The 24,744-nt window shown below is 37.0% G+C and overlaps 1 protein-coding gene across 1 annotated transcript in view; it reads left to right on the top strand.

The window, feature by feature from the left end:
- Positions 1-24,744, top strand: part of LOC116550049 (cytosolic carboxypeptidase 3-like) — a 77,439-nt gene that overhangs the window by 51,016 nt on the left and 1,679 nt on the right. Inside the window, 1 exon segment of the mRNA XM_032275779.1 lies at positions 15,534-15,765. Within this exon segment, the coding sequence (XP_032131670.1) occupies positions 15,534-15,765 (232 nt within the window).

The raw sequence follows: 24,744 nt of genomic DNA, 5'->3' as shown, positions 1-24,744 counted from the left end.
TTCCCTTGACTGCTGATGTTGGCAACCACGATTTTTGTTGCTCACAATAATGGATCATCCAGGGGAGCATCACTCTGAGTAGAGCGGGGACTGAGGTACAACTTAAGTGTGCTGCAGTCTGGAATGTTAACAATTCATCTTTGGGCCATGCACAGTTGCTCATGCCTGTAATCCCAGCACTTTGGGAGGCCGAGGCAGGCGGATCACCTGAGGTCAGAAGTTCAAGACCAGCCTGGCCAACAAGGTGAAACCCTGTCTCTACTAAAAATACAAAAATTAGCTGGCCATTGTGGCACACACCTATAGTCCCAGCTACTTGGGAGGCTGAGGCAGAAAAATCGCTTGAACCTGGCAGGCAGATGTTGCGGTGAGCCGAGATCATGCCATTCCAGCCTGGGTGACAGAGACAGACACTATCTCTAAAAAAAAAAAAAAAAAAAAATCACCTTTGACTTTATCTGTGAATTAACTGTTTTGTTTACAGTGAGATAGTGCTAACTTAATTTTAGTGCTATGAATATTGAGATCATGTTTCCTAAGAGTTCAGATAATCAAAAGAGAATGAGTATAATAGCAGTGCCAGCATGACCCAGATATAACCAAAAAAAAAAAAAAAAAGAGAGAGAGAGAGAGAGAGAGAGAAAGAAAAAAAGAGAAAGCAAGCAAGCTATAAGCTATTCTTTCAATGACTAGTGGAATAACATATACAACTAGGAAGATACCCAAAATAGAGCATATGACAAAATATGCAGAAAAGAATTTGGGACTGGGCGTCATAAGGAAAAGATGTGAAAGCACATATGAAGACTGAATCTCGGGAGTCCTCAAGAAACAAGCAAGCACTTCTAAATCAATTGAAAGTATTTTTATGACCCAAGAAGGCGCCAATGCTCATTGAACATAGTAGCTGGTGAATTTTCTTCGGCATACTACACAAATGAATGCTTATCAAATCATTCATTCCCTTGATTGCTTGATGAAACAAAGATTATATTTCCTCGTTCAAAGGCTACGACTAAAATATCCCATGGGTCAACAAAGGGAAAATTTTATAAAAGCTATGTTGGCCTTACAGGGTAGAACTCATTATGTCAGATCTTACCAACAATAATGTTTTCTACAGTGTATCAAATGATACACTGAATCATAGCAACAAAAGAAAAAAAACCCATGGCTCTTAGGTACTTTGATTTGAAAAGTGACGTTTCAAATAATCTTGATTTCTATGAATATTTTAATGAAACCAAAGAAAATATAAAAATATTTCTAACTAATCTTTTGTCCAAATACTAACTAGGCTTTGCTCATTAATCTGCATTATTGGCAGTGAAAATGTAAATTCTGGTATATTTCATTCAGTCTGTGAACTTCATATCAAAGAAAATGAAAAGATCCTACCCACTAAATGTCTTCCACATCTTGTACAGCAAAGGGTATGATTTGCTAGCCTGTGACGGTGAGGCTTCTGTGATAAAAGTTTGGAGTCACTTTTTAGTTTCCTGAAAACATACAAAAACACTGAATGAGACTTCTGACTTTATATAAATGGAAGAAGATATCTTCCTTACACATGTACCTACAAGATAGCTATCACTGTTGCCGGCGATAGTGATGTCAAAATGTTGGTTTTCCATTAAATCCATTAAATTTTCAACATATAGAACAAGAAGAATATCTTTCTCTAATTTGGAAATATGTTGAGGATGAGAATGGAAGAAAGGACTACAGTGAAACAGAATTTATATGCTAGTTCTTCAAAACTGTTTGATGATCTTTGAAGAGGCCATAAGAAGCCAAGAAAAGGATGGACTGGCTGCACCTGAGTTGTTTGATATTGTATGTGGGTTGTGACACAGACGCGTATGGTAAAAAATGACATTGGGGGATAATGAGACTGACTCCGAACTCAAAAATGTGTCACCAGAAAGGAGCATACAAGTTAAACAGTCCTAAAATTTTAATTTACTTGTAATCTATGTTCAATTTAAGTTCGAATTACCTTAGTACTTTAAAACATTTTCCCTGAGAAAGAGAAGTTGAACTTATAAGGACATTCAATGTGCTTTAGAGGATCTATAAACAGGACATTTTAGATATGGAGACCCTTCACAATTAATTTATAGATGCAAAGGGCCTAAAGGACACAGCTAGTCTACCAAAATAGGTCTATAGATACAAAGTGAGTGGACAGTTTTGAAAAGCTGGAAACCAATCCCTACAAGTCTAAACACCCGCCATTGCTAATAAGTAAAGTCTTAAGTACAGTCATTCCTTGGCATCATGGAGGATTGGTTCCAGGATCTCCTACAAATACCAAAATCTGCATTATGTTCAAATCCCTGATATAAAATGGCAGTGTTTGCATATAACCTATGCATATCCTTCAGTATGCTTTAAATCATCTCTAGATTACTTATAATATCTGCTACAATGTGCATGCTATGTAAAAAGCTGTAAGAGTGTATTTTTTAGGGAATTGTGACAAGGAAAAAAGTCTGCACATGTTTTATACAGATGCATTTTTTTTCCTAAATATTTTCCATCCTCAGTTGGTAGAATCCACTGATGTGGAAGCCACACAGAATGCCAACTGTATTCCAGGCTCAAAACATTTTTGTTGACAGGATATCTAAGTTGATGTCATTGCATTGGAATGATACCAGGATCAGTGTCATGTGGGCTTGATAAGAGCAGATCTGAAAGTCAAGGGGAATTTGGCATTCAGGTGTATTCTTTTTAATCACTACATCAAAGAAAGATATCCCAAAGGTTACAGGCAGTTCAGAGAAGTATTATTGGAAAAAGAAACAGAGCAAAAATATCCTACTTTATCATTGGGACACAAAGAAATACATTATTGTTAGTTTTTAATAAATATTTACACTGATCTTTTAAAAGGTCTTATCTATAACCTAAGAATATACAGTAATAATATGATCTATAAAACTTAAATATCCACTAAAGAGTTAAAATCTGTATCAGAGGAGAGAAACATTTTAAAACATTACTTACACATACTATTAATCTGTTCTACTATTACTGCTAATTGCCACTATTAACTAGTCCTGTTGTTGTTTTGCCTAAATAATCGCCTGTAGGTAACAGCAGAGCAAATAATACAGGATAATAAAAATGTTATTTTCAAATTTTATTTTAAAGTAACATGTGTATATATTATATATTAGACTACTTTTTGGTCTGACATATCTGTGTCCTAGATTGGCTCTCTAAAAAAGTTGGTCACTTTAATGTACATGTCACTGTCTTTCATAGATTGTTTTGAATTGTTTAACACTTATTAGATAGGTTAAGTATTTATATTGTTTGCTGTTCTCTTGAAACAGTTTAATTTAAAGGTTTCCAGGTGAAATATGTACGCATATATTTTGTATGTCTGAATGAAACAATGGTAGTTTAATTGAAGATAGGCCAATTAAACTAGCCATTAAATATATGGATGAAGTAATTGTCAAGAAAGTTAAAAATTAGATTTTATTGATTTTTAAAACCTAACTTCAGATATTTTATGGTATATTCTCTTTTTTAGTGAAAATACCTGAACGAGCCCCTTCTTGGCTTCTAAAAAAATATTTGAGGTAGGAGAACTGTACTTGATTCCTTCTACCTGATTGCCTTACACCTTTTCCTCTGTCTTATAAGATTTTGATTTTGAATTAAAGCAATAGGTAAAAGTGACTTTTTTGATAACCATTGCTAATCAGATGTCTCCTCATGTTCTACACAGTATCTGTGACTAGGTCAGTTTCATACAGAATGCCCCACAAGATGTGTTTTAGCATATTTGAGATGATTTCAATATCCCCAGACTACCCCAATGGATGCCTTAAAATCTAGTTCGATATTTATTTATGTGCATTTAGCATTGCATTCTCTGAGTTTCTCTTTTTGAAAAGAAACACTGCTGGTATAAGATAAATATTTAGCACTTTAGAATGAATCATCAAATGTTTACTATCTGTCGTAGCAAGTAGAGCACTGGTCATAGGAGAAACTGGAGAAAGAAGATAATGGGTATTCAAAGATAACAGCCAAACTTTGTAGTTTTGTCTAAACCAGTAATTATTATATCTCTATCGCCCTTGGCAAGTTGCCCCTTCCTTAGGAATAATATAAACAACTGTCTGGATGGTAGAATAGGTAACCATAGGTAAGTATTTGAGAACCAACTAGAGTGTATAAAAGGGGGACCATGGTATATCCTTTCTTCTTTCCTGGCCTGTCTTCTAAGAAATTGGTTTCTGTTAAATAAAATGTGTTCTGATGAAAGATGTAGACTCTCTTGCCCTAGAAATATAGAAAATTAGGTAAGAGACCAATATGTAAAGCATCCTCGGGCCTACTTTTACTTGGATTTAGAATTATTTTAAACTGACTTAACTGTCAAAAATACATTATTTATCATGTCCTATGGAAAGAAATCAAATAATAGATTAAGACAAAAGAAGGTAATAGAAAAACTAGTTAGAAGATGTGAATGCTAGACTCACCTCTGCCCCTTACTAGTTATGTGATCTTGAGGAAATAGCTTAACCTCTCTGATTCCCCTTATGTAACATGGGAATAACATTGGCCATCCTGCCTACATCACAAGACGCATCAGAGCGCCAGGTATGATAATATATTAAAAGACTTTGCATACTCTGAGGTGTAATATGCAAATATAACATGGCATTACATCATTCCTGCATGAGTAGTTTACTGTTGACAATGAAATCAGAGTACCCAATTTTTTTCATCTCCCAAAGTATGACTCAGAGTCATAGCAAAGACCAACACGGATATTTTTTATAAATCAGTGAGAGGCTAATTCCAGGAAGGAAATTTTTTTTTTTTTTTTTACAACTCCAAATCATCTTTTATTAATATAAAAAGGGCATATTTAGCAAAAGACACACAGAGAAAAGAGTCACTATGGCCCAGGACACAAGGCAAGCAGGTGCCAGGCCTGAGCCCCTGCTGGGAGAGAGGGAGGCTCGGGACGAAGTGGGAGAGTGCTGGGAGGGGCTGAGCAGTGGGGGCCACAGAAAGTTCCGGTGGGCAACACTGTCGGCAGGTCATGGGCGCAACTCACAGGGACCTCACTGCTAACTCTTGTGTGTGTGGGGGGGCGTTCTTAGTGCTGCCACTTGGAGTGAGAGCTGCCCTTTGGTTCCTGGAGGGCACCCACCAAGGGACACAGGACAGGAAGCCCAGGATGGTTAGTGCAACTCGGGATGATGGCCAGGGAGAAGCGGAAATTCCCCCAAGGAAACTGATTTGTATGGAAATCATTTCAAAGTGACATCTTTGAAGTCTCCTGTGAGCAAACAAATTTCTACTTGGACTGATAAGGATACCAATAGAAAGTTGTTATTGGTTTTTATTGTTTAGGATTTTCATACATACAAAGATGGTTTTCATTATATCAACATATCTATGAAACATGGATTATGGGAACTACTTTTGTAAAAAGACAGGATTGATAGCAATTTTAGTCCTGTCTCTGAAAAATACTTGCTTTATTTAATTTGTATATGAGTTGAATATAGAAGAAAAATATTTTTGTTTAATACAGCCTTGAAAAAACCTTAATTGTCATATTCCTAATACCTTCCTGTTATTGATGCCCTTCATCCTCACCACTACCCCTCAAGAAAATAAAAAGACATTCTGGTAACTTCTGCTTCCTAGACATGGGGTTTTCCGTTGAAAACAATGTTACTTCATCACTCTTTAGAGTGGTCCTTAACTAATTGAAGACTAATGTAGTTCACAGTTTCTGTCTTGGGATATTTCTGTACTGAAGTGCCCCAGAAAAGATTGGCCCAACCTTGATTCCATCATGATTGATATGGTTTGGCTCTGTCCCCACTCAAATCTCATCTTGAATTGTAGCTCCCATAATTCCCATGTATTGTGGGAGGGACCTGGTGAGAGATCATTGAATCATGGGGCAGTGTCCCCCATACTGTACTCATGATAGTAAATAACTCTCCTGAGATCTGATGGTTTTATAAGGGGTTTCCCCTTTTGCTTCACTCTCATTCTCTCTTGCCTGTCACCATGTAAGATGTACCTTTTGCCTTTTGCCATGATTGTGAGCCTCCCTAGCCATGTGGAACTGTGAGTCCATTAAGCCTCTTTTCCTTTATAAATTACCTAGCCTAGGGTATGTCTTTATCAGCAGCATGAAAACAGACTAATCAGTAAATTGGTACCAGTAGAGTGGGGTACTGCTGTAAAGATACCCAAAATTGGGTAACAGGCAGAGATTGAAACAGTTTGCAAGGCTCAGAAGATAAGAAAATGTGGGAAAATTTGGAACTTCCTAGAGACTTGTTGAATGGCTTTGACCAAAATGCTGATAATGGTATGGACAATGAAATCTAGGCTGAGGTCATCTCAGATGGAGATGAGGAACTTGTTGGGAACTGGAGCAAAAGTGACTCTTGCTATGTTTTAGCAAAGAGACTGGTGGCATTTTGCCCCTGCCCTAGAGATTTGTGGAACTTTGAACTTGAGAGAGATGATTTAGGGTATATGGTGGAAGAAATTTCTAAGCACCAAAGCACTCAAGAGGTGACTTGGGTCCTGTTAAAGCATTACGTTTTAAAAGGGAAACAGCTTAAAGGTTCAGAAAATGTGCAGCCTGACTATGCAATATAAAAGAAAAACCAATTTTTTTAGGAGAAATTCAAGCTGGCTGGAGAAATTTGCATAAGTAACAAGGAGCCAAATGTTAATCCCCAAGACAATGGGGAAAATGTCACCAGGCATGTCAGATACCTTTTCAGCAGCCCCTTCCATAACAGACCTGGAGGCCTAGGAGGAAAAAATGGTTTCATGGGCCAGGCCCAGGGCCTCCTTGCTGTGTACAGCCTAGGGACTTGGCTAAGTCATGGCTAAAAAGGGCCAAGGTACAGCTTGGACTTTGGCTTCAGAGAGTGCAAGCCCCAAGCCTTGGCAGCTTTCACATGGTGTTGAGACTGCAAGTACACAGAATTTAAGAATTAGGGTTTGGGAACCTCTGCAAGATTTTAGAGGATGTATTAAAATACCTGGATGTCCAGGTAGAAGTTTGCTGCAGGGGCCGGGCGCTCATGAAGAGCCTCTGCCAGGAGAGTGTGGAAGGGAAATGTGAGGTCAGAGCCCCCACACAGAGTCCCCACCAGAGCACTGCTTAGTGGAGCTGTGAGAAAAGGGCCAATGTCCTTCAAACCCCAGAATGGTAGATCCACTGACAGCTTGCACCATGTGCCTGGAAAAGCCACAGACACTCATTGCCAGCCCATGAAAGCAGCCAAAAGGGAGGCTGTACCCTGCAAAGCCACAGGGGTGGAGCTGCCAAAAACCATGGGAAACCATCCCTTGCATCAGCGTGACCTGGATGTGAGACATGGAGTAAAAAGAGATCATTTTGGAGCTTTAAGATTTGACTGCCCTGCTGGATTTCAGGCTTGCATGGGGCCTTTAGCCACTTAATTTTGGCCAATATCTCCCATTTGTAATGGGTATATTTATCCAATGCCTGTACCCCCATTGTATCAAGGAATTAATTAACTTGCCTTTGATTTTATATGCTCATAGGCAGAAGGGACTTGCCTTGTCTCAGATGAGACTTTGCACTGTGGACTTTTGAGTTAATGCTGAAATGAGTTAAGACTTTGGATAACTGTTGAGAAAGCATGAATGGTTTTGAAATATGCAGATATGAGATTTGGCAGGGGCCAGGGGCGGAATTATATGGTTTGGCTCTATCCTTACCCAAATCTCATCTTGAATTACAGCTCCCATTATTCCCACATGTTGTGGGAATTTTACAGTTTTTGGTTTTACATTCAAGTTTTTAATCCATCTTGAGTTGATTTTTTATATATATATAGTGTAAGGTAGGGGTCCAGCTTCAATCTTCTGCATATGGCTAGCCAGTTATCCCAGCATCTCTTATTGAATAGGGAATCCTTTCATCATTGCTTGTTTTTGTCAGATTTGTAAATGATCAGATGGTTGTAGGTGTTCGGCCATATTTCTGGGCTCTTTATTTGCTTCCATTGATCTATGTGTCAGTTTTCGTACAGTACCATGCTGTTTTGGTTACTGTAGCCCTGTAATGTAGTTTGATGTCAAGTAATGTGATGTCTTCAGCTTTGTTCCTTTTACTTAGGATTCCCTTTGCTATTTGGGCTTTTTTTGTTTATATATGAATTTTACAATCATTTTCTGGTTCTGTGAAGAATGTCATTGGTAGTTTGGTAGGAATAGGATTGAATCTGTAAATTTCTTTGGACAGTATGACCATTTTAATGATATAGATTCTTCTGATCCATGAGCATGGAATATTTTTCCATTTGTTTATGTCACTTCTGATTTCTTTGAGCAGTGTTTGTAATTCTCATTGTAACAATCTTTCATCTTCCTGGTTAGCAATATTCCTGGTATTTTATTCTTTTTGTGGTGATTGTGAATGGGATTGTGTTCCTGATTTGGCTCTCACCTAGGCTGTCGTTGGCATACAGGAATGCTAGCGGTTTTTGTACATTGATTTTGTATCCTGAAACTTCCTAAAGTTTTTTATCAGCTGAAGGAGCTTTTGGGCCAAGACTACGAGGTTTTCTAGAATCATGTTGGTTTTTCGGAAAAAAAAAAAAAATCAGTAAGATAGATAGGCTGCTAGCCAGACTAATAAAAAGGAAAAGACAGAAGAGCCAAAGAATCACAATGAGAAATGACAAAGGGGATGTCATCACTAACCCCACAGAAATACAATGATCAGAGACTACTATGAACATCTCTATGCACACAAACTAGAAAACTTAGAAGAGATGGATAAATTCCTGGATACATATACCCTCCAAAGACTGAACCAGGAAGAAATAGAATCCCTGAACCATTCAATAATAAGCTCAGAAATTCAATCAGAAATAAATAGCTTACCATCCAAATAAATCTCCTGTGATTTATTTGGATGGTAAGCTATTTATCACTTAATAATAACAGGCATAGTCTGACTTCCACTTTTCCTATTTTGATGCTCTTTCTTTTGCCTGATTGATCTGGCCCAGACTTCCAATACTATGTTGAATAGGAGTGGTGAGAGAGGGCATCCTTTTCTTGTGCCAATATTTAAGGGGAATACTTCTAGCTTTTGTCCACACTACGATGTTGGCTGTGGGCATGTCATAGAGCTTTTTAGATATGTTCCCTCAATACCTAGTTTATTGAGAGTTTTTAACATGGAGGGATGTTGAATTTTATCAAAAACCTTTTCTGCATCTATTGAGATAATCATGTGGTTTTGTCTTTAGTTCTGTTTATGTGATTAATCACATTTATTGATGTGCATATGTTGAACCAAATTTGCATCCCAGGAATAAAGCCCACTTGATCATGGTGGATTAGCTTTTTGATGTGCTGCGGATTTGGTTTACAAGCACCTTGTTGAGGATTTTTGCATCAGTGTTCATCACGGGTTAGCCTGAAGTTTTCTTTTTTTGTTGTGGTTCTGCCAGGTTTTAGTATCAGGATGATGTGGCCTCATAAAATGAGTTGGGGAGGAGTCCCTCCTCCTCAGCTTTTGGAAATAGTTTTAGTAGGAATGGAAACGGCTCTTCTTTGTACACCCGGGAGAATTCAGCTGTGAATCTGTCTTCTCCTGTGACTTATTTGGATGGTAAGCTACTTATTACTGATTGAATTTCAGAACTCATTATTGAACTGTTCAGGGATTCTATTTCTTCCTGTTCAGTCTTTGGAGGGTTTATCTATCCAGGAATTTATCCTTCTCTTCTAGGTTTTCTAGTTTGTGTGCATAGAGATGTTCATAGTAATCTCTCATCATTGTATTTCTGTGGGATTAGTGGTAACATCCTCTTTGTCATTTCTCATTGTGATTCTTTGGCTCTTCTGTCTTTTCTTCTTTATTAGTCTAGCTAGCAGCCTATCTATCTTACTGACTTTTTTCAAAAAACCAATTCCTGGATTAAGTGATCCTTTAAATTTTTTTCATGTCTCAGTCTCCTCCAGTTCAGCCATGATTTGGGTTGTTTCATGTCCTCTGCTAGATTTGAAGTTGGTTTGTTCCTGCTTCTCTAGTTAGTTTAGTTGTGATGTTATGTTGTTAATTTGAGATCTTCCTAACTTTTTGATATGGGCATTTAGTGGTAAAAATTTCCCTCTTAACACTGCCATAGCTTTGTCCCAGAGATTCTGGTGTGTTATATCTTTATTCTCATTAATTTAAAAGAGCTTCTTGATTTCTGACTTAACTTCATTATTTATCCACAAGTCATTCAGGAGCATATTGTTTAGTTTCCATGTAATGGCATGGTTTTGAGCAAATTTTTAAATCTTGATTACTATTTTTATTGTGCTGTGGTCTAAAAGTGTGTTGGTTATGACTTCAGCTCTTTTGCATTTTCTGAGGATTGTTATATGTCTGATTGTGTAGTCAATTTTAGAGTATGTACCATGTGGCAATGAGAAGAATGTATATTCTGCTGTTTTGGGTGAAGAGTTATGTAGAGGTCTATCAGATCTGTTTGGTCCAATGTTGAATTCAAGTCCTGAATATCTTTGTTAATTTTCTGCCTTGGTGATCTAATACTGTCAGGGGAGTGTTGAAGTCTCTCACTATTATTGTATGGAATCTAAGTCTCTTTATAGGCCTCTAGGAACTTGCCTTTTGAATCTGGGGCTCTGTGTGAGCCTGAGAGGCTGCTCTGCCAAGACTCCATGTATTAATAACTGTGTGTGTCAGACTGAAGGAACTGGTGGAGTGGATTCATGAGGGGACCTCCTGACCTGGGAGCTGCAAAGATCTGTGGGAGAAGCATGGGTCCCCATTGTCACTCACTCATTCACCCCTTCCTTGGGCAGGGGAGGCTCTCCTGGCTCCGTGTCACTCCTGAGTGAACAGTTGTCCTGCCCTGCTTTTCTCTGTTCTCCATGGGTCAAGTTGTTTTCTTTATGAATCCCAATGTGTGTACCTGAATGTTTCAATTGAAGGTGCTGTATTTACTCACCCCTTCTGTTTCTCTCCATGAGAACGTTACATGCTAGCTCCTAGCCAGCCTCCCAAACACTTAACAATGTCCTTAAAACTCCTTTTGCCTCCGTATCCTTTGACTAAGCCCATGCTGAACAACTGTAATTCTACATGAAACTATCATCTATGCCCCTATTTTAGATTACAGAGCCCTCCTGGAGAAAAATTGCATTACCAAATAGCACATACATTCTTGTTTGCCCAATTTACATATACATATACTTGATCAACTATCTCTTCCATTTCCCAAAGTAACTATTCTAAATCTTTTCCTCTGTCTCTCCTACCTAATGTATCCCCTTTACCCTCAGCATGATAACCTCACTTCTTACTTCACACACATACAAAACAAAAACAAAAACCAGAGATCCATCAGTAAGTTAACTCATCTCAAACATCCTTCCTTCTTGTTTCAAAGAAATAAATATCCCTCTGTTTAAGGTTAATTCATTCAGCAGTGCTCTAGATCCCCTGTCCATGTTTCCTTAGTGACATAACTCTAATTACTGCCCTCTTTCTCACCTTCCTCAAAATATAGCCAACATTCATTACCTTCACTTCCTTACTTGTATACTTCTCAACCTACTGCTTAAGAAGATTTCTACTGTTGCCATACCATGAAATGGTTATTTACAAAGCCATACTGACTTCTTTACTGTTGATTATTCCCAGGGCCTTTAAACTCTCTCCCTTGATTCATTGAGCTATTGTGGAATATTCATGTTGTGAGCTATTCCACAATAGCTCAATGACTATCTGAGTGTCGTATCTGTGACACTACTCTCTCCCTGTTTTACTCCTGTTTCTCCAGCCGTTCATGAAACATGTGATGAAATATGTGAAGGGGAGACCATGCAGGACATCACCTCTGCCTAAATTTTAAGTGGGCTATTTTCCAGTAGTCCATCCTTTGGTCTTTCTCACCACATACTTTATTTTTGAGCACTCTCGTCTCTACCTGTAGCTTCAACCAGCAACTGACAACCATCATATTTTTTTAATCTTCAGTCTAAGCCTCTCCTGAATTTTATATTCCTCTGCCTACTGGGTATCTCCATCTGTTTTTCCCCACAGACGCTTCTATTCAACTTATCCACTGCTGATCTCTTTCTCCTCATTCCATGTCTCAGTCAGTATACTGCCATCATCCAGTTATTAAGTAATAAATCCAAGACTTATCCTAATGTTGTACACTTCTGTTTTTTTGTATCTAATAACATGAAGGTATATCCATTTACCTCTAAAGATTCTCTTGAATCTGCTCACTTCATCCTAATGCTACTGCTAATTCAAACCATCATTTTGCCTCCTTTGAATAACTGCATTAGTCTCCTAATTTGTCTCCCTGCCTTGTGTTTCACTTTTCTTCAATATTCTGTTTTCCCGGGTGCCAGTGTGATCTTTCAAAAATGCAAATTGATTATCTTGCATAAAATCTTCAATGGCCCCCTAATTGTTTCATTCAAAACACATTTATTTAGCCACTGTCAGTCATGAATTATTCCCATCTCAGAGGAGCTCTCACAAAAGTGTTACTGCAAACAAAGTCTCTAGTTTTGAACCATGTCTTCATACCTACCTGATATCCCAATTATTCTACACCACACTTGTGATTTCCTGAATGTGCCATGTTAGTCCCACAACCTAGATCATTCTTTTTTTTACTTGGCTGACTTGTGTTTATTCATTTACCCAATACCCTTTCCCCCATCTATAAGTATGGCTACAAGTATATGTAGGTAGTAAGTGTTCTGGTTTATCTGTATAGAAGTATATTCTAATAGATACTTCACTTTTTACTCTCTAGTCCTGATTCTTAACATATTGAAGGCAGGGACTGTGTTTTTCACATATATTTACCAAACAAAAATAGTGCTAGATATAAGCATTCAGTGAATGTATGTGTATTTATTTTTACTTTTTTGAGACAGAGTCTTGCTGTGTCACCCAGGCTGGAGTGCAGTGATGCAATCTTAGCTCACTGCAATCTCTGCCTCCTGGGTTCAAACAATTCCTCTGCCTCAGCCTCCTGAATAGCTGGGATTACAGGCACCTGCCACCACACACAGCTAATTTTTGTATTTTTAATAGAGACAGAGTTTCACCCTGTTGGCCAGGCTAGTCTCAAACTCCTGACCTCAAGTGATCTGTCCGCCTCAGCCTCCCAAAGAGCTAGGATTAAAGGCATGAGCTACCATACCAGGCCTACATTCAATGAATGTTTATTGAATCGTCCTTTAAGAATGGCCTATCAAGAAACTGTAAATAAGTTCATTTCATTTGCCAGTATTGCCAGATATTGCAATCATATATTATCTTTCAGATCTAACTTAATATAAGGCATGCTTTATCTGTTTATTTTTCTTTTAAGAATAGACAATTTATTTACAAAAAACTTATTGTAGAAAATTTCAAACATAAACAAAAGTAGAAAGAAGAATGAGTCCACTGATGCCCATCACCCATCCTAATCAGCATCCTGCTACTCTTGTTTCATCTGTTTTCTTACCACTTTTTCCCTAGACTATTTTAAAATAAATTCTGTAAATTATATTATTTTGCCTATAAACAGTTTAGAGTATATCACTTACTAGATAAACACTTATTAACAAAGCACAGTGTATTTCTTGCTTTTATTCTAAAAGTATTCTACTTTCTCTTATGCTATCTATAGACCAATTTAGGCATGATAATTATGAATTATAAGACTCTTTTTAAAATATCTGACTACTAGTCTTCCTTCAGGCTTTACTCAGGGTTCCCCACCCCTTCCCAAGAACGTTGTCTCTAAATTGTGATAAAATACACTCATAAAATTTACCAGCTTAACTATTTCTAAGTGTGCAGTCAGTAGTGTTAAATACAGTCACGTTGTACAATCTCCAGAACTCCTTTTCCTCTTTTAAAATTTAAACTTTATGCCTATTAAACTGCGCCTTCTCACTTTCCCCTCCCCCAAGCACCTGGAAACCATCCTTCTACTTTTGTATCTATTCTAGTCAATGGAATATTCTAGTCAAATTAGGAAGTGGAGTGAAATATTTGGATGACAAATAGGGCATTTGTCTTTTTGTGTCTGGTTTATTTTATATAATGCTCTCAAGGTTTATCAATATTGTAGCATTTGTCAGTATTTCCTTCCTTTTTAAGGCTAAATAACATTCCATTATATGAATATACCTCATTTTATTAATCCATTCATCAATGAGCACTTGAGTTGCTTACAACTTTTGGCTATTAAGAATAATGCTGCTATAAATATGTATGTATATATGTCTCTTTGGGACCCTGCTCTCAATTCTTTTGGGGCTATAACCAGAAGTGGAATGCTGGGTCATATGGTAATCATATTTTTAATTTTTGAGGAACCATCATACTGCTTTCCACAATGGTTGTACCATTTTACATCCTTATTAATAATGTGTGACGGTTCCAGTTTTTCTAAATCCTTGCCAACACTTGTTAGTTTCTGGAGGTTTTTTTGACAGCAGCCATCCTAACTAATATGGGGTGGGATAAACATTTTAAAAATGTTTTTACATTCCAGCGTCTCCATTAACAAAACAATAATTCCTTCATATTATCTAATAAAGAAGGGATTTCTAACATGATCTTCCCAGTCTTTCCCATCCCTATACTGCCATTTCCTCAAACTAGCAGCTTTGGAGCCACCATTGATTCCTCTTATTCTCTCATCTCACATCCAGTTCTTTATCAAATCCACATATGTGCCCAGAATACCCCCACCCCACTTCTTACCCTTCTAGCCATTTCCACCACCTGGTCCAAGCTACCACCCTCTCTCCTGGATTGTTTCTGCGGCCTTCCAAGAGATCTCCCTGCTTGTTCACGCTTGCCTCTCTTCAACCTGTTCTCAACTTGGCAACCAGCACAATTTTTTCCAAACAAATCTCAGGCTGACACTCCTCTGCTCAATGCCTTCCAGTGATTCTCCATCTCACATTCAGCAAAAATCAAAGTCCTTCCACAGGCCTATGAGGCCTTGCATGACCCAAACCCAAGTTACCTACTTGAACTCATCTCTTATACCTTTCCCTTTTGTTCATTCTACTCCAGCCACTGATGCATTCTTGGTGTTCTTGAACACACGACTACTCTCCTACCTCAGTAAGGGCCTTTGCTTCAAATTCTCTTTCCCCTGAAACCTGTTTGATTCACTTCTTAACTTCCATGAGATGTCAGCTTCATAAGGAGGCTTTCTCTTAACATCTTATTAAAAATAGAAATCAACCCCTCAAGAATTCTCTACTCCCCTCTGCAGCTTCACTTAATCCTGTAAACTTTATCATTATCTAACATAATAAACGTTTTACTTGTTTCTTTATTTTCTGCCCACTGCCATTAAAGTACAAGCTTCAGATGGGCAAGGAATTTTGGATAAAATCCTTGGCATACAATAATGCCTGATAAATGATTGTTAATAAATACAGTTCATATCTCTGTACATATTTTTGTGGTTGCTCCCCAGATCTGCACCACAACTTAAAAAGCAAAATAAAAGAATGTATATCTTTCCAAGGCAAGAAGACTGGCATAAATTGGACAGATGATGAAAAAAGAATCTACAAGGATAAAGGAAAAGCTCAAACTCAAGAAACATTGCAGTATTTGCTCCCCATCATGCATAGCACTAAAAACATGCAAACCACTCAGATAAATCAGCTATTCAATCCAAGAACCAACTTCCAAATCCAACATCAGTAAGTCAATACAATTTTATCAGTCTTAGCTATTTAACACATCTTTTTAAGAAAGCAGGGCTTATTAATTCCTTATCCTAAGAAAAAAATATCTGCTCTTGAAAATGATGTCAGCTACATCACATTTGGCAAAGAACAAAGACCCAGAGCTGTCAGAAAACACTTGATAAGTAAAGGAGTAAGATATCAGGCCTTATTTAATTGATCATTTGCATGAAACTACTCATTAATTTAGATCTATTAATAAAAATGCATAAAGAATGATTATAGCCTGACTTGAAAATTGTCAGGTGTTTTAAACCTTATAATCCTATGGGGTAACCAGAATTAAAAATAATTAATCTGAGCTACTTCAGTTTATTGATACTCAGATGAAAGCAGAAAGAGTGAGATCAGATTTCTTCTAAAGATAAAAAACAGAACCACCTCTAAGGCCAAAAGGAAACACATATAAATAAAAGTAAAGACAGTAACAAGCTGAAAATAATAAATACAATATTAATATTATCAACAGGCTTTTGTAATATATTTCCTATGTGCTACACATTGTTCAAAGTTATATATGTATACACTTTACATTTTATACATGAGAAAATTGAGGTGCAAAAAGGTTAAATAATTTATCCAAAACCTCATTAGCCAATACATAGTAGAATCTGGATTCAAATCCACCTAGATATTCTGACTCCAGAGTCCTCCTGAAATTCATCATTATGCCTTGCCATTTCTCTTTATAAGTGAAAAACATGACCAATATATTTAATATACAAAGAGTACTAACATATCAACTGGAAACTTATGAATACTTTAATAAGAAAATGTGTGAAAGCTATGAGCCATTGCTACTGTGCATTTGTAAAAACCCTGACTCTTTTACACCAGCCCAATGGGGAGAGGAAGAGGCTTCATTTCTGTCTATTGAGTGTGGAAATCAAGGCTCCCCATTTGGTTTCCAATGACACCCTGTGGGAAGGGAGAGACTCTTTATAGGCCGGGGGAGGGGGGTCAAAGTTTTGGCTTCTACCTGTCCTTCTTTGGCACCACCCTGGCAGAGGTTTGAGATGCCTTATTATACCTCATAAGAGTGGAAGCATAAGCCCCTCACTCTGCCTCTGCTTACATGGTTGGGAGTGAGGGCACTGTTTATCTGTGGTGCTTGGCTGGAGTACAGTGGTTATGGCCTAACATTTTCTATATCAGTAGGCTGTCCCTTTCTTGGTTGTTTGTCTGTATAGTACAGGCTATTGTCGAGAGCTTTTTGTGTACGTGTATGGGCCCATTTGTGTTTTCAGATTGCTGGCTTCCTCGGCTGCAAGTCTTGGATATATGAGGCAAAAAGAAAACCCAGGAGACAACACTGTGTTGTTCCTTGGTTCTTGAAATCCCTAGGTGGTCTGCCTGCTTTCTACCTTTCAGAGTTGTCTTATGTTTATTTTTTATGTAATGTCCAGGATTTGTAGTTATTTTTAGTGCAAAGAATAGGGAAAATGCACCTACTTCATCTCCCTGGAAGTAAAAAAAATCTCTCCAATTATATTTTGATTTGCATAATCTTTCTCAAGAATTTTCATCATTACCAAATGAAATGCCAAGCATGGGATTTATTCCTCCATATTTGAAATCTGACCCATGTTTGACCAGAGAGAAATTTAAGGTATGTAAATCATCTTGTTTACATACAATTCACCTATTAATCCACCTAGACCCTACGCATTTTGGCTTAAGGACAGAACAGACAATTTAAGTTTCAGCCCTATGATTATATTCAGATGTTATATCCTTCAACGTGATAATTCTGCAAACTCTTACATCACATAAACTAGTTTCTCCTTAATCCTAACTTAGACCAATGTCTAAGATGGTTTAACAAAGAGTAATCTCCTCATTCTTTGCTTATTCTCACCTTACCCTGAATCACTTACTATAGGGAACAGTATGTGAGAGTGTTGATACAGTCAGGCAAAGGATATATAAAACAGAAAAAGGGAGCCATAAAGAACTAAGTTGTAAAACAACAACAACAAAAATCAACCTGCCAATGTTGAAGTTTGCAATGAGATTGTCTGTTAAGAAAGGCCTTGCCTGCTGCTTTCCTACTTTTTAATATTTCCACATATACTATATCAGATACTTTCGGGGGTATCCACTCCAGGCACAATTTGCCCTTCTCTGTGGACTGCCTCTTCATCCACAAGGGTAGAGTTTCCAAAAGCTGCGTTTGTAATTATATGACCTCTACCCACTGGCATGGTTGCCAGTCAGATTATCTTTCTCTATACTTTGGAATTGGAATGAGAGATAGTGGATCAGTCTTGTACATGAAACTGCTGCAGGGTGCAAATTTGAGCCAAGGGAAGTAAAAACTTTCCTGTGGAAAAGAGAAAAGCAGAGAATGCAGATGAATAAAAAGCCTTGGAAGTTTTCCATTTTCTAGTACAAGTCCTTTCCTGAAGCCTGGCTGAATTCCCTCTCCCTTTGTTTCCATGAGTAGCTTTGTAGTTTCTTATAATTCTTCCCCTACCCTACCTTATGCTTTTTTTATTAAGCTAGCTTGAATTTGTTTCTGTTATTTGTAACCAGAGAAGTCTTAATTAATATCTTACTATTTGTCTGTACCTTCATGCTCAGGCCAATCCTCATTGAGTGCATTTCTAGATTTAAAGTAGTAATATATAAGGAATCTCTTATGAAAGTAATGACTAAAAGTCAAGCCATGTCCTAATTGTCACCTAGACCCCACCACAGTCTCATTGGAGGCTACATATGGAGATGAACCTCCACATCTGTCCAATAATAATTAGACGCCTCCTGTCCGTAGTGTCAATGAAGTCCAGATGGGGAACTTGGACTTCCACTTCCATCTTTCAGTAATGAGGTCTTACCTTCCCACTCCCTGTGCTGGATCAGAGTTACAAAAAGCCAACTAAAACAGAGGGTTTACATAAAATCCAGAGTCTCATAACATAATATGAAAGTGCCTATGTTTTAATCAGAAATAAATTGTTGTGCCAAGAACCAGGAGGATCTAAAACAGAAAATGATAATTAGTGGACACAAACACTGAGATGATAGTGATGTCAGAATTTTTTGACAAAGATTTTTAAAGCAGTCATAATAAAAATGCTTCAAAGAAACATTTATAAACACACTTAGAACAAGAGAAACAAAGTAGAAAGCCTCAGCAGAGAGAGAAAAAATATATATTAAGAAGAACCAAACTGGAATTTTTGAATTAAAAAATACAACTGAAATTTTAAAAGCTTAATGGCTGAACACAACAGTATAATTGTGCAAATAAAAGAAAGAATCAGTGAATTGAGAGAGACAGAATAATAGAAATTATCCAACCTGAACATCAGAGAAAAATAGGCTTAAAATAAAATAAATAGAGCCTCAGGGACCTGTAGGCCTATAAAACAAGATCTAATATTCACATTATTGTAGTTTCAGAAGAACAGGAGAATGAATACAGGGCTGAAAAGAAAAATTTATAACACTAAATGCCCACATCAGAAAGCTAGAAAAATCTCAAATTGATACCCTAACTTCACAATTAAAAGAGCTAGAGATAAAAGAGCAAACAAATCCAAAAGCTAACAGAAGACAAGAAATAACTAAGATGAGAGCAGAATTGAAGGAGATAGACACACAAAAAACTCTCCAAAAAAAAATCACTGAATCCAGGAGCTGGTGTTTTGAAAAAATTAACAAAATAGACCGTTGGCTAGACTAATAAAGAAGAAAAGAGAAAAGAATCGAATAGACACAATGAAAAAATGATAAAGGGATATCACCATTGATCCCACAGAAATACAAACTACCATTAGAGAATACTATAAGCATCTAATGCAAATAAACTAGAAAATCTGGAAGAAATGGAGAAATTCCGAGACACATATACTCTCCCAAGATTAAACCAGGAAGAAGTCAAATCCCTGAATAGACCAATAGCAAGTTCTGAAATTGAGGCAATAATTAATAGCCTACCAAGCAAAAAAGGCCCAAGACCAGATGGACTCATAGCCCAATTCTACCAGAAGTACAAAGAGGAGCTGATATCATTCCTTCTGAAACTAATCCAAACAACTGAAAAGGAAGGACTCCTTCCTAACTCATTTTATGAAGTCACCATCATCCTGATACCAAAACCAGGAAGAGACACAACAAAAAAAACTTCAGACCAATATCCTTGATGAACATTGATGCAAAAAATCCTCAATAAAATACTGGCAAACCAAATCCAGCAGCATATTGAAAAACTTATCCACCACAATCAAGTTGACTTCATCCCTGGGATACAAGGCTGGTTCCACATACACAAATCAATAAACATAATCCATCACATAAACAGAACCAAAGACAAAAACCACATGATTATGGCAACAGATGCAGAAAAGGCCTTCAATAAAATTCAACGTACCTTCATGTTAAAAACTCTCAATAAACTAGGTATTGATGGAATACATCTCAAAACAATAAGAGCTCTTTATGACAAACCCACAACCAGTATCATATTGAATGGGCAAAAGCTGGAAGCATTCCCTTTGAAAACCAGTACAAGACAAGGATGCCCTCTCTCACCACTCCCCTTCAACACAGTATTGGAAGTTCTGGCCAGGGCAATCTGGCAAGAGAAAGAAATAAAGGGTATTCAAATAGGAAGAGAGGGAGTCCAACTGTCTCTGTTTGCAGATGACATGATTTTATATTTAGAAAAACCCATCATCTAAGCCCAAAAACTCCTTAAACTGATAAGCAACTTCATCAGTCTCAGAATACAGAATCAATGTGCAAAAATCACTAGAATTCTTTACACCAATATAGACAAGCAAATAGCTAAATCATGAATGAACTCCCATTCATTATTCCTACAAAGAGAATAAAACACCTATGAATATAGCTAACATGGGATGTGAAGGACCTCTTCAAGGAGAACCACCAACCACTGTTCAAGGAAACAAGAGAGGGCACAAACAAGTAGAAAAATATTCCATGCTCATACATAGGAAGAATCAGTATCATGAAAATGGTCATGCTGCCCAAAGTAACTTATAGATACAACACTATTCCCATCAAACTACCATTGACATTCTTCATAGAATTAGACAAAAACTACTTTAAATTTCATATGGAATCAAAGAAGACCCTGTATAGCCAAGACAATCCTAACCAGAAAGAACAAAGCTGGAGTCATCAGGCTACCTGACTTCAAACTCTACTACAAGGCTGCAGTTACCAAAACAGACATATAGACCAATGCAACAGAATGAAGACCTCAGAAATAACAACATATCTACAACTGTCTGATCTTTGACAAACCTGGCAAAAACAAGCGATGGGAAAAAGATGTCCTATTCAATAAGTCGTACGAGGAAAACTGGCTAGCCATGTGCAGAAAACTGAAACCAACCCTTTCCTTACACCTTATACAAAAATTAACTCAAGATGGATTAAAGACTTAAATTTAAAACCCAAAACCATAAAATCTCTAGAAGAAAACCTAGGCAATACCATTCAGGATATAGGCATGGGCAAAGACTTTATGACTGAAACACCAAAAGCAATTGTAACAGAAGCCAAAATTGACAAATGGGATCTAATTATACTAAAGAGCTTCTGCAGAGCAAAAGAAGCTAGCATCAGAGAACAGGTAACTGACAGAAAGGGAGAAAATTTTTGCAATCTACTCATCTGACAAAGATCTAGTAACCAGAATTTACAAGGAACTTAAATATATTTACAAGAAAAAAAAATCCCGCCAAAAAGTAGGCAAAGGTTATGAACACACACTTTTCAAAAGAAAACAATTTATGCAGCCAACAAACATGGAAAAAAAAAAAAAACCTCAACATCACTGATCATCAGAGAAATGTAAATCAAAACCACAATGAGATACCATCTCACAGCAGTCAGAATGGCGATTATTAAAAAGTCAAGAAACAACAGATGCTGGCAAGGCTGTGGAGAAATAGGAATGCTTTTACACTGTTAGTGGGAGTGTAAATTAGTTCAACCATTGTAGAAGACAGTATGGTGATTCCTCAAGGATCTAGAACAAGAAATACTATTAGACTTTATTGGGTATATACCCAAAGGAATATAAATCATTCTACTATAAAGATACATGCACACGTATGTTGACTGCAGCACTATTTACAATAGCAAAGACATGGAACCAACCCAAATGCCTATTAATGATAGACTGGATAAAGGAAACATGGCATATATACCACATGGAATACTACGCAGTCATAAAAATGAATGAGATCATGTTTTTTCCAGGGACATGGATGAAGCCGGAAGCCATCATCCTCAGCAAACAACATAGGAACAGAAAACCAAACACCACATGTTCTCACTCATAAGTGGGAGTTGAACAATGAGAACATGTGGACACATAGAGAGGAAAAACACACAGCAAGGCCTGTAGTGGGGTGGGGGGTGTGAAGGGAGGGAACACAGAGGACGTGTCAATAGATGCAGCAAACCACCATGGCACATATATACCTGTGTAACAAACCTTCACGTTCTGCACATGTATCTTGGTTTTTTTTTTTTAATAAGAAATTTAAAAAAAATAAATAAAAAACTATATTCTCAAAGGATGTAAAAATATATATTTAAATTAATGGAAATGACACTATATCAAAATAAGTGAGAGATAGCTAAAGCAGTACTGATACAGAAATTTATAGAGCTAACTGCATATGCTAAAAAATGAGAAAACATCTCAAATCAATAATCTAAACTCCAACCTCAGGGACCTATAAAAAGAAGAGCAAATAAACTCAAAGCAAGCAGAAAGAGGATAATAAAGATAAGAGCAGAAATTAATAAACTTGAAGACAGAAAAATGACACAGAAAATCAGTGAAACAACTGGTTGTTTGAAAAGATCAATAAAACTGACAAACTACTATTAATACTGACAAAGAAATAAAGAAAAAAGACACAAATTACTAACATGAGGAATGAAACAGGGGATATCATTAAAAATCTTGCGTATTTCAAAAAGATACCAGAAAAAACTACATACAAATTTGACAACTTAAAGTAAATGGATGATTTCCTCAATAAAATATGAACTACCCCAACTCATTCAATATGAAATAAAATATTTGAATACCCCTGTAACTAATAAGGAAACTGATTTCATAATTTTAAAACCCCAAAAAAGAAATCACCTGGCCTAGGTGGTTTTAGAGGAGAATTTTACCAATAAATTAAGGAAGAATTAATACCAATTCTATACAATTTCTTCCAGAAACTAGGAACTATCAGTTCATTTTATAAAGCCACTATTAGCCTGATACCAAAACCAGACAAGGGCAAAACAAAAACGGAATGACACAATAAAATTGTGCATAAATATAGAATTTTAGAAGCTAAATCTAACAAAATATTAGCAAATATAATTCAGCTCTAAATAAAAAGAATTATACACCATGACCAAGTGAAGTCTATTTCAGGAATTCAAGGTTAGTTTAATATTCAAAAAGTAATTGATGAAATCCTTAATATTACCAAGCTTAAGAAGAAAAATCACAAGATACTATTAATTGGCACACAAATTGGTATTCGATAGAATTCAATACCCATCCATGATAAAATGTCTCAGAAAAAAAATAGGAATAGGCTGGGTGTGGTGGCTCATGCCTATATATCCAGCACTTTGGGAGGCTGAGGCAGGTGGATCGCCTGAGGTCAGGAGTTCAAAACCAGCCTGGCCAACATGGTGAAACCCCATCTCTAGTAAAAACACAAAAATTAGCCAGGCATGGTGGTGGGCACCTGTAACCTCAGCTACTCAGGAGGCTGAGGCAGAAATTGCTGGAACCCAAGTGGCAGTGGTTGCACTGAGCCAAGATTGCACCATTGCACTCCAGTCTGAGCGACAACAATAAGACTCCATCTCAAGGAAAAAAAAGGAATAAAGGGGAACTTACTCAACTTAATAAAGTCCACTTTTACCACTTGATATAGTTTGGCTGTGTCCCCACCCAAATCTCCCTTTAATTGTAATAATCCCTATGTGTCAAGGCCAGGGCCAGGTGGAGATAATTGAATCCTGGGGGCAGTTTCCCCCATACTGTTCTCATGGTAGTGAACAAGTCTCATGAGATCTGATGGTTTTATAAATGGGAGTTCCTCTTCACAAGCTCTCTTGCCTGCCACCATGTAAGATGTGACTTTGCTCCTCTTTTGCCTTCCACCATGGTTGTGAGGACTCCCAGCCATGTGGAACTGTGAGTTAATTAAACCCCTTTTCTTTATAAATTACCCAGTATTAGGTATACCTTTATTAGCAGTGTTAGAATATACTAATACACTACTCTATTGAACATTGTGCTAGAAGTTCTATCCACTGCAATAAGGCAATAAAAAAATAAAAAGCATACAAATCAGAAAGAATGAAATAAAATGGTCCCTACTTGTGAAAGATGTTATTCTCTATTTAGAAAATCCTAATAAATTTACCACAACACACACACACACATGCACATAAAACCTTTAACGAATAAGCAAGTTATGCTAGGCCTCCGAATACAAGATAAGTGTACAAAATTAATTGCATTTCTATGTGTAAGCAATGAACATGTGAACACCAAAATTTCAAACATAATACCACTTAAAATCTCAAAAAAATAAAGTACTTAGTTGTACAGGGTTTGTATGGTGAAAAGTATACATGAATAAGAGAAATTTTTAAATATCTAAAGAATGGAAAGACATAGAATGTTCATAAATTGGAAGCCTCAATAAAGATGTCGGTTCTTCCCAGATTAATATGCAAGTTCAACACAATGCCTATCAAAATCCCAGCAAGATCTTTTGTATATACAGACAAGATGATTCCAGAATTTACCTGTGGATGCACTAAAATAGCAAAAACAATTTCGACAAAGAAGGATAAGTGGGAGAGATCAGTCTATCTGATTTCAAGAACTTTTATATCGCTAGAGTAATCAAGACAATAGTA

The sequence above is a fragment of the Sapajus apella genome, unplaced genomic scaffold (genome assembly GCF_009761245.1).
Source record: "Sapajus apella isolate SASKATOON/1434 unplaced genomic scaffold, GSC_monkey_1.0 scaffold7, whole genome shotgun sequence".
In the NCBI taxonomy this organism is placed as follows: Eukaryota; Metazoa; Chordata; class Mammalia; order Primates; family Cebidae; genus Sapajus; species Sapajus apella.
Note: the sequence above shows the minus strand (reverse complement) of the source record. Positions and strands in the feature narration are given on the sequence as shown.